This window comes from Strix uralensis, chromosome 11 (assembly GCF_047716275.1).
Source record: "Strix uralensis isolate ZFMK-TIS-50842 chromosome 11, bStrUra1, whole genome shotgun sequence".
Classification (NCBI taxonomy): Eukaryota; Metazoa; Chordata; class Aves; order Strigiformes; family Strigidae; genus Strix; species Strix uralensis.
Window position 1 is genome coordinate 18802427 of NC_133982.1, and position 15232 is coordinate 18817658.

General features: G+C 48.8%; 1 protein-coding gene across 2 annotated transcripts in view; it reads left to right on the forward strand.

Moving 5' to 3' along the window:
- Positions 1 to 319: 319 nt before the first annotated feature.
- Positions 320 to 15232, forward strand: part of ACAN (aggrecan) — a 28703-nt gene continuing 13790 nt past the window's right edge. For both annotated transcript variants that reach the window (XM_074880160.1, XM_074880161.1), the window contains exons 1-14: positions 320 to 389; positions 939 to 1310; positions 2588 to 2762; positions 3309 to 3436; positions 4049 to 4342; positions 6094 to 6606; positions 7107 to 7281; positions 7704 to 7831; positions 7953 to 8246; positions 8409 to 8600; positions 9294 to 11222; positions 11271 to 11724; positions 11785 to 12270; positions 12331 to 12701. In XM_074880160.1, coding sequence (XP_074736261.1) covers positions 320 to 389; positions 939 to 1310; positions 2588 to 2762; positions 3309 to 3436; positions 4049 to 4342; positions 6094 to 6606; positions 7107 to 7281; positions 7704 to 7831; positions 7953 to 8246; positions 8409 to 8600; positions 9294 to 11222; positions 11271 to 11724; positions 11785 to 12270; positions 12331 to 12701 — 5581 coding nt within the window. The remainder of the gene's footprint in view (positions 390 to 938; positions 1311 to 2587; positions 2763 to 3308; positions 3437 to 4048; positions 4343 to 6093; positions 6607 to 7106; positions 7282 to 7703; positions 7832 to 7952; positions 8247 to 8408; positions 8601 to 9293; positions 11223 to 11270; positions 11725 to 11784; positions 12271 to 12330; positions 12702 to 15232) is intronic.

Sequence of the window (15232 nt, forward strand, 5' to 3'; positions counted from 1 at the left end):
GCTCCACAGGGAAGACTGAATCACAAGAGAAAGAATGGGAGAGCAATATAATAAGTTATCTATAATAACACTTCAATCTGTTGTACATAGCAGATCATCTTATTTGTTTGTCTCACAGACTCATTTCCTGAAGCAAGAGGCACTTTGAGACAGCATCCTTCCCCAAGGACTGGCTTTCACTGCCAGCCACATGTAGGAGGCTTAAGGGGCAGCTGAAAGTATTGCACTGCCCCACAGCAGCATCTGCAGCTCTCAGCTCCCTATGAACATACAGCTCTCATAAATCCTTTCTCGCTGTGTTTTTTCTTGCAGGTAAACTATGACCACTTTACTATTAGTGTTTGTGTGTTTGCGAGTCATCACCACAGCCGTCTCTGTGGAGCTCTCAGGTACGTGCCCTGGGGTGTGGGAAAGCGGGACTGAGCAATGTGCTGCACTCTGGTCCCATCTCTGAGCATGGGCAGCTGCCAGAAATAATTGTACCCAAGATCTGCTCCATGTACACCCAGGGCTCCTCTATTTGGATGGTTGCTATCCCATAGCCTCTTACTGTTCTTGTGCTTGGGGAGCCAGGGAGATACCTCCAAGAAAAATCAGATTTATAGAGAAACTAAGGGAATTTCAGCACTCCCCTTTTTAAACCCTATCAGGTGTGTTCTCATAGTGTGGGCAGCAGCCACACTCAGTAGAGCCCTTCATTCCCTTCATTCCCACATCCAGCACTGGTCAGATCCTAAAACCAACCATGACACAAGGGTCATGGTTGTAACTTCCCTTTCTGCAAGTTATTTTCAGCAGACTAGACCAAAAAGGTTATGTCTGAAGATGTGGGTACAGGTTTACAAAGCAGATATAGGCATTGGAGCATATGGAAGCACTGGATATTTTGGATAAAATGCGTTATTGATGTAACCATTGCTTTGTTTGGGAACTGGCAGACAGTAGTGATGGCCTGGAAGTGAAGATACCTGAGCAGTCTCCCCTGCGTGTTGTCCTGGGAAGCTCCCTGAACATCCCCTGTTACTTCAACATCCCAGAGGAACAGGACACCAGTGCTCTGCTGACCCCACGGATCAAATGGAGCAAACTCTCAAATGGGACCGAAGTTGTCTTGCTAGTGGCCACTGGTGGAAAAATCCGGCTCAACACCGAATACAGGGAGGCGATCTCCTTGCCCAATTACCCTGCCATCCCCACTGATGCCACCTTGGAAATCAAGGCGCTGAGGTCCAACCACACTGGGATTTATCGCTGTGAAGTGATGTACGGGATTGAGGACAGACAAGACACAATAGAGGTCCTAGTGAAAGGTGAGATCCTGCCCTTGCTCTTTCCTCTCAAGGTCTTTCTGCCTGGCCTGGGCAGAAGGGAGGGAGAAATATATGGGCAGAGGAGGTACTGCTTTCCCCATAGGCATAAACGCTTTCAGTCAGGTCACAGATAAGGCAATGGGTAGGTGAGCAGAAGCCATGGGCCAGACATTTATTTTAGCAGGCTAGGACCAGACTAAACAAACCAGTAAAATGACTCATGGCAGACTATATGGCAATAAAATGACTCTTCTGGCAGAAGGTGAGTTACAGAGACAGTAAGACGACATCTTTGGCAGGAGGTGGTACTGGATACGCTGGGCTATGGCTCAGAGGGGTGAAGCTGAAACAGAGCCTTTATAAGACCTTTTATTTCTTCCAAACATTTTAGGAGATGGGATGCCCTCAGCTGGAGAATTGGTCTGTTCTGCAAAAACTTCCCCCATCATCTTGCAAAGCCCATCCTAGTAATAGGTGGATAAAATAACAGAAGTTTCCTACAATCCTTATGTTTATTGTGGTTCTTGCTTTCAGTGTAGGACAGGGAGACAGCTTCCACTACAGCAGTTAACCAGCAAGTCTCTGCTGTTCACATGACAGTGGAGGCTGGGAGCGCCCTCATATCTTCCTGGTGAATTTTCACCTCGACTTAAAGCCTGCTCGTGCCAGACCAGACTGAACTGATAGCCATCCTTCATCAAATAAATACGACTTAGAAATGTTTGCAGCAGATCTGAAGATTTTAAGTATATTTGCCTCTTGTTATTGTTTCCTGGGTGTCTGTACAGTGATTGACACTCAGCACCCTTGGTCCTGAGCAGGACCTTGGGAGGTGGCAGTTTTCAAACCTGCACAGCATCACAGTCCCTGCTCTGCCCCACCGGCTGATATCTGAACCGTGCACTTAAAATGTTGCTCAGAGCTGTATCAGGAAACTATTGAGTCCTTCTGATGATGATATATCTTAGTGTTCTGGGCGATGGGTTTCCTCCCACTGTTCATTCAGGTATTGTCTTTTAATGTACCATGACTTTGTTGCAGCACCATGGGAGAGCAGTCGCTGTCCTAGGTAACCACTGTGCTCCACAAGGTCCTGTGAAAGAAGCCCATCAAGTCACCCTTGGCTTGAGATGCTCAAATACAGACAATCAGCATAAATAGCTCATTGTTTCTAGTTGACACGTAGCATTTGTTCTTTGAATCTGTAACTTCTTTGTAAAGAAAGGGGCTGGTTGCTCATTAGCAGATGTGTGAGTGATGACCGTTGTGTTTTCCAGGCGTCGTATTCCACTACAGAGCAATCTCCACAAGGTACACCTTGAACTTCGAGAAAGCAAAGCAGGCCTGTATCCAGAACAGTGCTGTCATTGCTACTCCCGAGCAGCTGCAAGCTGCCTACGAGGATGGGTACGAGCAGTGTGATGCTGGCTGGCTGGCTGATCAGACTGTCAGGTAATGAATGGTAGAGGGGAAAGGAAGGCCACAGCAGGGTCATTAGGGAAAGGTTTCTGTAATGAAGCCACTGACTGAAAATGGTTGAGAAACAGTTGCTAAATAGCAGCTATTGTAATTGCTGGTGTGCAGAAGGGAGGTGGTGGATTGCAAGTCATTCTCTGCCAGGGGAGAGTCTATAGTAGGAAAGCAGAGTGACCACTGTCCTCCTCAGCTAGTGGTGACAGACAATGGCTTAATCCTGATGCTTCATCCTCCCTGAACAAAACAGATGCTATGCCAAGATGCACAAGCCTGGCTCAACTGTACTGAGCTGTGCATCCCCCATTGGGGAGACACCTTGGCGTGATGCCCTTGGTCAGTGCTCCCAGGGACCTGCTGTGCTCAGGACCATCAGAAGGAGGGCAGGACAGCAGATCATCCTTCCCCTTCCCCATAACCCAGGAAAAAAACATAAACCATCACACTGAGCAGTGTTCCACAGCTCCCTCCCAGCCTCGCTGGGGTCCTGCCCCCTCCACTCCTTATGCACCCTCTCTCCCCCAGGTACCCCATCCACTGGCCCCGGGAGCGCTGCTACGGCGACAAGGATGAATTTCCAGGAGTGAGGACCTATGGTGTCCGTGAGCCAGATGAAACCTATGATGTTTACTGCTATGCAGAGCAAATGCAAGGTGATTTGGGGCTTTTATTGTTACTAGATGTAGAAGCTTAGACTGATCGTGCTGATCTGATCATGCTTAGACTGGACAACAGTAAATACAGAGGCAAAGGGCCTAGGGGCAAGGCAAGTTAAAGATGGAAAAGCACATATCCCAGCAAGGCCAGATGTTCTCTACAGTCTCTTTGTTAGACCCTGGACAACTTTAATGTCAAATGACTAATGCAGCACAGAGGGTGGAGACCATCTAACATCCACCAGAGTCCATGCCATCCTGCATGTCTCTGGTCGTCCATTTGATGGTGCAACATTCAGAGGTGTCCATCACCCATGCCTATGACAGGGATCCATTGAAATATTCAGCACATCAGAACTAAAATTGTCCTTTCTCTTCCTCTTGCCCTGTGGCTCTAGCTGGTTTGATATGTTTTACTCTAGTCTGTATTCAGAAAGACTCCCTTTCTTCTGGTCTTTATACACAGTCACCAACATGGGGTTGCAGTTCAGCTGTAATACACAGGATTTTTCATCTTATCCAGATTCTCAGGAGTGGAAAGGGGAAACAAAGGGAATAGGGATTAAATTCTACAGCTAATTCTTGTACTAATGGACGGTGTGATTGCAGGTAAAGTCTTCTATGCCACCGCCCCCGAGAAGTTCACCTTCCAAGAAGCTTTCGACAAATGCCGCAGTCTGGGAGCCCGTTTGGCCACCACAGGAGAGCTGTACTTGGCCTGGAAGGACGGCATGGATATGTGCAGCGCAGGCTGGCTGGCCGATCGTAGCGTCCGTTACCCCATTTCCAGAGCACGGCCCAACTGCGGGGGAAACCTGGTGGGCGTGCGGACTGTGTACCTCTACGTCAACCAAACGGGGTACCCTCACCCCCATTCTCGCTACGATGCCATCTGCTACAGTGGTGAGTACATCAGGGCTGTAAGCAACGTGGCTCTACACATCAGCAAACAGGAGCTCCCTGGCCAGAGCTAATCTCTTGCTTCTTTAATATTTGTTTTTAAAAAGCAGGAGGAAAGCAGGTTTGGCAAAGGACTTAGTCCCCCGTTCATGTTCAGGTAGGAAGCAGATCCAGAAAGTACATGGATGCCTGATCTGTACAGGGAGGGCTCTGAGGAGGTGGATGTAACACAGCCCTCTTCTCTCCAGTCCTCCCACACCTTCCAGTTTTGGCAGCTCTCCTGGAGACATGAAGCAGAGCTCAGGTGCTTCATGTACAAGACTTTGAGTGCTGGAGGTGGAAGAGAAGGAAAAAGAGAACAGGTCTGCCCCTGAAGATGTGTATAGTGCTGCAGTCAATATAGATGTGATGTGGGACAGGCACGTGCCTGAGTTTCCACGCTGGGATAAATCAGAAATTGCAGCAGTCTCTGGCAATCAGAAATGGGACAAAATTGCACCTAGGAAGTTGAGAGCATCCCAGCTACTCCCCTTTTCTTCTAACTGCACACTTCTCCCTGCAGCAAGAAGGGAACAAAGCACAGTAGTATATGGTCTACTCAGGGCAACCAGAGGCTAACATTCAAATAAGACTGCCATCTTTAAAAAATAGTAATATTTAAAAATATGTTTTAAAATCCCTTTCATACAGACTTATTGTGCCCAAATGCATGCATGATCGGTGTGTCAGGAGGCCCTGCAAAACCTCCCAGACCCCTTGGAGGTATCCAGCTACATGGCAAAGCTAAAGATTGATCCACCAAGCTATAGCCTTCTGGTTATCTCAGGGTATGCATCTGAAACTGCTGAGTACAGTCAGTCCTTGTCTGAGCATCTCTAATTCTCTGAATCTCTTGAGGTCTGAGAGTTACTGGATAAAATGAACTAGCAGGAAAATGGAATTGGAAATAAATAGAGCAGGGAAAGCAGTATTAGGGGAAAAGTCTGACAGTGTCTCTCATTATCCCTCCCTCCTCAGCTGAGACATGCCTCGCTGCATATCCAAGATGTTCCATCCCCTCCTCACCTGCTCAGTTCTGTTTTATGCTGCTCTTTAAACCACAGTCCTTGCTGTAGTCTGACCTGCTCACTGGCACGTTAAGCATGTTCTCCTACACCCAAGGGATGTGACTTGAGCAGAAAAGTGATTTGGGAGGGGAAAGGTAGGAGATGTTTGAGTGTATTTGGTACAGCAAGTGGTATTGGCTGTCCTGGTGATGGGGTTAGCATGTTTTTATGTGATGAACTCTTAAGTCATCACCCAGGCAGAGCAGGAGGAGGTCGTGATCCTGGTGACACTTCATGCCCTGAGTGTGAGGACCCAGTTGTCTTTCTCCCACAGCTCAGACCTGTGGAGGTTATCCAAGCTCCCCTTCGGCCACCTTAAATTCCTTACAGCAGGCACTAGAGGTCAGTGCAGACTTGGATATGGGCAAGGTGTTCCCGGGAAGAAGAGCAGGGAAAGTCCCCTCTGATTTACCAGCTGTGGAGCATGCAGTGGCTTATTGCATCTAACTCATGAATATGCCCTCCATGCTGAGGTGTTGTAGAGAGCCATAGTGGAGGAAAGAAAACCATTTATTTCACCAGTCATGATTTCTCTGCTCCTCTCAGAGCCAGAAAACATCCAGCTTCTTCTCAGAGGCAGCACCAGCCCAGTACACCTTGCTAGACTGACCATGTCCTCTCTGATTTCTTCTTTGACTCCTGATGTAGGGGACGACATTGAGACTCAGGTCCCAGGGCGGTTAATCGACGAGGTGGGAAGGGAGCTGGGCAGTGCTTTCACTGTCCAGACTGTCACCCAGACTGAAGTGGAGCTACCTCTGCCACGCAATGCCACAGAGGAGGAGGCCCGCGGCAGCATCGCCACCCTGGAGCCCATTGAGATCACACCCACTGCCACCGAGCTGTACGAGGGCTTCACTGTCCTGCCCGATCTCTTCGCCACCGGTGTCACAGTAGAGACAGCTACCCCAGAGGAGGAGAATGTGACCAGGGGGGATGTCACAGGGGTATGGGCTGTACCTGAAGAGGTCACCACCATAGCCTTAGGCACTGCCATCACCACTGAAATGCCAGAGGTGAGCTCGGTGGAAGAGGTCGTGGGGGTGACTGCCACACCAGGACTAGAGTCTGCCTCGGCATTCACAGTGGAAGATCAGCTCGTGCGAGTGACAGCAGCCCCCGGTGTTGGTCTCCTTCCTGAGCAACCCATCTCACCCACTGGTAAGTCACCAGGACTCCGAGAAGCCTGAAGATCAGTTCCTCCTAGAGGTAACCATTCAGCTGAAAACTGCCTGAGCTTCTGCTGTCACAGTGGGCATCCAGGTTCCTAGTGGTGTGCAGGCCTGTTCGGGGACAGGGACAGGCTGAGTGCCTCCACTACAGTAGGACAGGAGGGGTGAGGAGGAGGCTGCGGGCCACCCCATCATGTGCTGAAAAGGGGTCAGCTGGTTGATGCCTGAGACTGCAGAAGTCACACTCTGCACTCCCATGTGTATCTGCCTCCAGGGAAGGGGAAAGTCAATGTAGGAAGATCCTAGAGGAGGGCTAAAGAGATCCCCAGAACATCACTCTTAATGGCAGCGGAGTTCAATGAATGAGGCATCTCCACCAAAGTGGGTTTGACAGTCACTGGTCCTTGCACTGGTTTTGGGAACACCCTTTCTGGTGACCAGTCTTGGTGGAGGAGGGGTCCTGTCTCACCACAGTTTCTCTTCCCCCAGGTGTGGTGTTTCACTACCGCGCTGCCACCAGCAGATACGCCTTCTCCTTCGTCCAAGCCCAGCAGGCCTGCTTGGAGAACAACGCAGTTATCGCCACTCCTGAACAGCTCCAGGCTGCCTACGAGGCTGGCTTTGACCAGTGTGATGCCGGCTGGCTGCGGGACCAGACAGTCAGGTAAAACTATATTGACTTGGAGAAGACACCTCTCAAAATGACTATCCAGCCATGAAACTGAGGCTTTACTCTGGTCTGTCCTGATGTTCTGCTCATCAGTATCCAAAGCTTTCCTGACCTAAGGTTGTCTCCAGGCCATGGTATCTAGTGGTCAATAGACCTGTTCTCAACCTGTCCTACCTGTTTCCTAACCTGTGTATACATCCTGCAGCAATGAGCTCCCCTGACATGTAGGAAAAGTGGAGGGAAGTTTGTATTCATTGTCCCAAGCTGTAAGTGGACTTGTTTCTGAGTCATGCCGGGGGCTTTGAGCACCTCTAATGGTGAAGTGTTCGTGTCCTCCACACAAGTACACTGAGGTTCTTCAGTCCAGGGTACAGAAGGTTGACTTTGGGTTACCTCCTCTCTTCTTCTTTTGGTAGGTATCCCATTGTGAATCCCCGAAATAACTGTGTAGGAGACAAAGAGAGCTCTCCAGGCGTGCGGTCCTATGGCATGCGCCCAGCCTCAGAGACCTACGATGTGTACTGCTACATTGACAGGCTCAAGGGTACGTTCTCCCCCTTCCTCTGGGCACGGCTGTGGAGCAAAAATGTGCTTCACACCTCCACATCTGTGAGTGCATGGGTGGGATGCAGGGACTCACGCCTGTTTTCTCTCTCATCCCTCAGGTGAGGTGTTCTTCGCAAGCCAGCCAGAGCAGTTCACCTTCCCAGAAGCTCAGCAGTACTGTGAGAGCCAAAACGCCACCCTGGCCTCTGTTGGCCAACTCCACGCTGCCTGGAAGCAGGGCCTGGACAGATGCTACGCTGGCTGGTTGGCTGACGGCAGCCTGCGCTATCCCATCGTGACCCCCCGTCCTGCCTGTGGGGGGGATGCGCCTGGCGTGAGAACTGTCTACCAGCACTACAACCAGACAGGATTTCCTGACCCGTTGTCCCGGCATCATGCCTTCTGCTTCAGAGGTACCCTCCCACCCCTTACAGGGCTTGTAGACTTGTTTCCTTGGGGAAGGGGATGTCACAAGGAAGGTTGGGCACATTGGGGTGCCAGTTTGGGCAAAGCACTTCACTGGCATCTTGGACTGTGAATTTTTGGAAACTCCTTCCAATACATTTTTGTTCCAGCTCTGCCACTTGTGGAGGAGGAGGGGATCACCTCATTCTTTGAAGATGTGCTGGCAACCCAAGTGATCCCTGGAGTGGAGGGGGTACCATCCGGGGAGGAGGTGACTGCGGAGACAGAGTTTGCCACTCAACCTGAAAATCAGACAGCCTGGGGGACAGAGGTCTTTCCAACTGACATGTCGCTGCTCTCAGGTGAGTCAGAGCTTCCCCATCTCTGGGGTTGCACTTGGCTGGTGTTGTAGGGTTGGGACACTCCCAAAATAAATGGGCTGTGTCCTTGCTCAAGGGGAGTCCCTCTAAATCTAGACAATTATCACCATATTAGCAAAGTCAGGCTGTGCACACAGGAGGAGTAATATACACGTGTATATTACTGAACTTTTGTCTAGGACTAACCTAAATGACCAGCAGACCAGCACACACAGCATTGCCAGAGCACCTTACAAAATATGTTGTTGTGTATCTGGGATGGGGAGGGCAGGCTAGAAACAGATCTCAGGCCATGCCTTCCAGGGAGGACAGAGCTGCAGTGTGGTCAGAGCAGAACCAAACATTTTCTCTTCCACATGTTATCTCCAAGGAAGCACTAGCTTGGTTTTGACACCTGGGAATTTGTGTCACTGTTGCCATTGTCCCAGGTCAAAAGATTATATAGTCTGTCAGTTTCCCAGAGATATTTAATTTACAGTTGTTTAAGATATAATATTTATTAACAAATTTGAAGGGACCAAATTATTTCTGCAAGCACATACGACTTTGTGCCTTTATCCTGAAGGTATCAGTTTGGAGGTAAAAAGTCAATCAGGAAATTGTTAATAGTTTCTTTAAAACAATTTAGTAAATAATTTTCCTATCCGCTGTCTTTGTTCACTCTTTCTTTTCCAGTGAGTCCATCTGCTTTTCCTCCAGCTACTGTAATACCAGAGGAAACAAGTACCGATGCTTCCGTCAGCAAAGTGTCAGAGGAGGTGACTCAGTCTGGAGAACATCAAGTCAGTGGTGAAGTTTCAGCATCTGGGTGGGTATCCGGAGTCCCAGATACAAGTGGAGAACCGACTCCTGGAGTATTTGAACATAGTGGAGAACACTCAGGGACTGGAGAAAGTGGATTACCATCAGTAGACCTGCATATCAGTGGCTTTCTACCTGGAGAAAGTGGGCTACCCTCAGGGGACCTGAGTGGCGTGCCTTCTGGCATTGTTGACATCAGTGGGTTACCTTCTGCAGAAGATGTATCGGTGTCTATTTCAAGGATACCAGAATTCAGTGGGATGCCATCTGGAGTGGAAAGCAGTGGGCTGCCTTCTGGATTAGGTGGAGAAACCTCTGGCACTGAGCTAGTCAGTGGTGTGTCATCTGGAGAGGAAAGTGGACTCACCTCTGGTTTTCCTACCATATCTCTTGTGGATACCACATTGGTGGAAGTTGTAACAACAGCACCAGAATGGCGAGAGGAGGGAAAAGGATCCATCGGAGTCAGCGGTGAAGGAGATCTGTCAGGGTTCCCATCTACTGAGTGGGACACCAGTGGTGGAGCTCAAGGGTTACCCTCAGGAGTTGAGCTCAGTGGGGAGCCCTCTGGAGGGCCTGAGCTCAGCGGGGAACCTTCTGGGGTGCCTGAGCTCAGTGGGGAGCCTTCTGGGGTGCCTGAGCTCAGTGGGGAGCCTTCTGGGGTGCCTGAGCTCAGCAGGGAGCCCTCTGGAGATTCTGAGCTCAGCGGGTTGCCCTCAGGACTGGATGTCAGTGGAGAACCATCTGGAACACTTGTGATCAGTGGCCTGGTGGACCTAAGTGGCCTTACTTCTGGTATCGATGGAAGCGGTGAGGCCTCGGGCATTACCTTCATAGATACCAGTTTGGAGGAAGTGACAACAACCCCCTCAATTACGGGAGCGGAAGCAAAAGAGATTTTGGAAATCAGTGGATTGTCTTCAGGAGGTGAAGATGCATCAGGCATGGTATCTGGGAGTTTAGACATCAGTGGTGAGTCTTCTGGGCATGTAGACTTTGGTGGGAGTGTTTCTGGAGTGCTCAAGGTGAGTGGATATCCGAGTGGAGTGATTGACAGCAGTGGAGAAGTCTCTGGAGTTGATGTCACCAGTGGCCTACTGTCTGGAGAGGAAAGTGGACTCACCTCTGGCTTTCCCACAGTCTCTCTTGTGGATACCACTTCGGTGGAAATTGTAACACAGACATCAGTTGCACAAGAGGTGGGAGAAGGGCCATCTGGGATGATAGAAATCAGTGGATTTCCTTCTGGAGACAGAGGACTATCTGGAGAAGGGTCTGGAGCCATGGAGACGAGTGGGTTTCCTTCAGGGACAGGAGACTTCAGTGGAGAGCCATCTGGGATCCCATATGTCAGTGGAGACATTTCTGGAGCCACAGATCTAAGTGGACAATCTTCGGCAGTGACTGATATTAGTGGGGAGGCTTCGGGGCTTCCAGAAGTCACTTTAGTCACTTCTGATTTAGTAGAAGTTGTGACAAGACCAACAGTATCACAGGAACTGGGTGGGGAAACAGCTGTCACATTTCCCTACAGTTTTGGGCCAAGTGGTGAGGCCTCTGCATCTGGTGAACTAAGTGGGGAAACATCTGTATTGCCAGAAACTGGTACAGAAACATCAACAGCTTATGAAATCAGTGGTGAAACATCTGCATTTCCTGAAACTAGTATAGAAACATCCACAATACAAGAAATCAGTGGGGAGACATCTGCATTTCCTGAATTTAACATAGAAACATCAACAATTCAAGAAATCAGTGGGGAAACATCTGCATTTCCTGAAATTATCATAGAAACATCCACAAGTCAAGAAGCCAGGGGTGAAATATCTGGCTACCCTGAAATTATCATAGAAACATCCACAATTCAAGAAGTAAGTGGGGAAACCTCTGCGTTTCCTGAAAGTAGCACAGAAACATCCACAATACAAGAAATCAGTGGGGAAACATCTGCATTTCCTGAAATTAGAATAGAAACATCCACAAGTCAAGACATCAGTGGGGAAACGTCTGCATTTCCTGAAATTAGAATAGAAACTTTCACAAGTCAAGAAGCCAGGGGTGAAACATCTGGCTATCCTGAAATTAGCATAGAAACATCCACAGTTCATGAAACCAGTGGAGAAATATCTGCATTTCCTGAAATCAGCATAGAAACTTCGACAGTCCATGAAATCAGTGGGGAAACCTCTGCTTTTCCTGAAATTAGCATAGAAACTTCAACAGTCCATGAAATTAGTGGAGAAAGTTCTGCATTTCCTGAAATTAGAATAGAAACATCCACAAATCAAGAAGCCAGGGGTGAAACATCTGCCTATCCTGAAATTAGCATAGAAACATCCACAGTCCATGAAACCAGTGGGGAAACATCAGCATTTCCTGAAATCAGCATCGAAACTTCGACGGTCCATGAAATCAGTGGGGAAACATCTGCTTTTCCTGAAATTAGCATAGAAACTTCAACGGTCCATGAAATCAGTGGGGAAACATCCGCATTTCCTGAAATAAGAATAGAAACATCAACAAGTCAAGAAGCCCGAGGTGAAACATCTGCCTTTCCTGAGATTACCATAGAAACTTCTACACTTCACGAAATCAGTGGGGAAACATCTGCACTCCCTGAGATTAGCATAGAAACACCAACAAGTCAAGAAGCCAGGGGTGAAACATCTGCCTATCCTGAAATTATCCTAGAAACATCCACAGTTCAAGAAGTAAGTGGGGAAACCTCTGCGTTTCCTGAAATTAGAACAGAAACATCCACAAGTCAAGAAGCCCGGGGTGAAACATCTGCATTTCCTGAGACTAGCATAGAAACATCCCCAGTCCATGAAACCAGTGGGGAAACATCTGCATTTCCCAAAATCAGCATAGAAACATCCCCGGTCCACGAAACCAGTGGAGAAGCATCCACATTGCCTGCTGTTAACATCGAAACAGCTGGCACATCTTTGGCCAGTGGTGAGCCCTCTGGTGCTCCTGAGGAGAAGGAAATTCCTGATGCAACATCTGGAGCTGTGACAGACTCGATCGCAGGCGTTTCAGGAGAAACCTCTGTCCCAGATGTTGTAATTAGTACCAGTACTCCAGATGCTGAACCACCACAGAGACCAAGGAACCCTGAAGAGGCTCAGCTTGAAATAGAGCCTTCCCCTCCTGCAGTGTCAGGACAAGAGACGGAGACAGCTGTTGTTCTAGACAATCCCCATCTGCTGGCCACCGCTACTGCTGCCCTGCCTCAAGTCTCACAAGAAGCCATAGATGCATTAGGACCCACTACAGAAGGTATCGTGTCTTCTCATATGTCAGGGAGGGAGGGGGCACAGCTGTCACTTTTTTGCTTCTTCTACAGCAGAGAACATTAACACAGAAGCAGACTTGAGCAGAACATTATTGTTGTGGGAAGCTATAAACGTGGGGTTCTTCACAGGTCGTGTTCAATAGTTTCTGTCTTAACAGATGATAGTCTGTGTTTGGACAGGTAATGCAATTATCCAGCCACCATAACTGCATCCTCAGAAGCCTCCAGGACCTCCCTTCTGCCTTCCCATGGCAATTGCATGCCCCTGGGGAGAGGAGATGACCAGTTCAAGGGAAGCACCAGGAGATGCATATCTGGCCTTCCCCCACTGCACCATAGCAGTAGGTATCAGTCACTCTGAATTTCTGTTCCTGGTGACCCCAGATGCACCCCAGCCATGACAAGCAGGCCAGTGGAACTGGCACCTGCCAGGAACATGTTGGAGGCATCGTCTGCTTGTGCCCCCCCGGAGTACCCAGGTCATCAATGGGATATAGGCGATCTCTCCTCTCTGTGTTGCCGGAGATGGGGGCTCATCAAAGAGTATTTTATTAATGGTCATTGAGAGCTGCTGTGGCCAGGTCCCTGGGTGTGATATAGCTGGGGAAGGCACCAGGGCATTCACGCCCCCTCTGAAATTTCTCTAAGGCATTGCTATAATCTAGAGAAAACAACAATTTTTTCTTCTCATGTGGAAACAAGAGCAAAGACAGCTCCACCCAACAGAGACTTCCACCCTGACTAGTGGATGCAGCTGAGAAGTTGTTTAAGACGGGCTGCAAGTCTCTGTCCTGTTTTGTTTCTCTTTCCATCGACCTGCTGCCCGTATCCCTGAGTGTTTCATAGCACTTGCTCTGGAGTGGGAGGCTGGTCAACAGCAGCTTTGCAGTGCCAAGGGGTAAGAGGCAAAGCAAGCCATCTGGGGACAAAAATGTCTGTCCTCAGCATCATCTGCACTGAGTGCAATGTTTTCTTTGAGCAAACTGCTCCAATCCCTTTGGCACAGAGCATGGCTGCCCTCTAGTCTGTGTCTTATGCTGCTCTTTGCCGTTAGAATGGGTTAAATGTGTGAGACAACGCTCAGAGCATCGCTACTTTTTGTCAGCTCTGCTGATAAATGCCCTTCCTTCCATCCTGCCCCTTTTTGGCATTTTAGCTCTCTGTCTTTGGTAGGATCCCTTGTTGCCAAGTATAAACAGAGACAATATTTAAATCTGAATAACCATTTCTGGTGCAAACACTCTGATAGCTTTCTGACAAGCATCCTCCAAGCAGTGTTCAGGTACCATGGAGGCATTAGGATACTGCAGTGAGAAGAAAATGAGATGGGATGCGGTTGTGCTTGCTGGTGGCTGCTTCTTGGCCAAAGGAGGAGACCAGTGCTGGTAACACAGGATGTGCCACGACATACCTGGTCACAGCTTGGTTTCACTTTGCTGCAATCAGGAGCAGGCTCCGGGTGACAGGCACCGTCAATGTTTGTGCTGTTGTACAGAGGTCTTACATATGCTCAGTTCTCAATGGGCCACACGTTCATGTAGGACATATTGTTTAAGTATGGTAAAAAAATGTATGTGCAAAGAGATTTGCTCAGTTCCTTCTAGCAAATGCAATATTAATTTCAGTCCCTTCCCACACTACCTCCTGAATTGCTTCTTTTTGGTTAATTTACACCGTTCAGCATAGGTAGCTCTGGACTCCATGAGGGTCTGTAAGTGCAGGGCTTTGTGAAGCTCAGCCTGGTTTCTAACATCATTTCCATCTCCAAAGTGTTTCGAATGAGTCACTACCTTTCCCTCTGCTCATTTCTCTCCCTCTGAGAAAACAGGTAATCACAAACCTTTGTTCAGACCTGCTCATAATACATTCGAGGTCCTGTCTGTCTCTGCTGAGCAGCTGCACAGTGGATGCTGCCGGAGAGGGCGAGGGCACGTCAGTGGGGTCATTCCCACAGCACTGGTCCAGGCTGGCACCGCGTCTGGGGCTTGGCAGAGTGCTGCAGGAGTTAGCACCCAAAAAGCCCTCCTTGCACAGCTCATGAGCTCTGCTTTTGGGCCATGCCCACTGCCATGTCCAAGCCTGGAGACAAAAACAAGCCAGCAAAGGCAGGATTGAGGGAAAGGAAGGAAACTAGCCAGTGAGGCTCAGCAAAAAAAAAAAAAAAAATCTAAAAAAAATATTGGCCCCAAAGTATGGTTTTATTTCATTGCTTTTTCTTTTTATAAATTACCCACAAGGCGATTGCCAGATTCTTCGGAGCATTTGTTAGCCAACATTCTTGTGAAGTATTTTGAAAGAAAACCATGTGTTCAGCAGCTCATGTGTGAAGAAGCTTAAAAAATGTTCTGAAATTGGAACATGTGTATTTGCAAGTCACAGAGATGACGATGTAGCAGCTGGGGTTTCTTAGCAGGTGACAGGGAGAGGTAAGCGACGACTGCATGAAGTTTAATTGTAGACTCTATAAACTGAAGATGGGCTGGAGTACACATGCGTGGCTGCTGCTCCCAGCAGG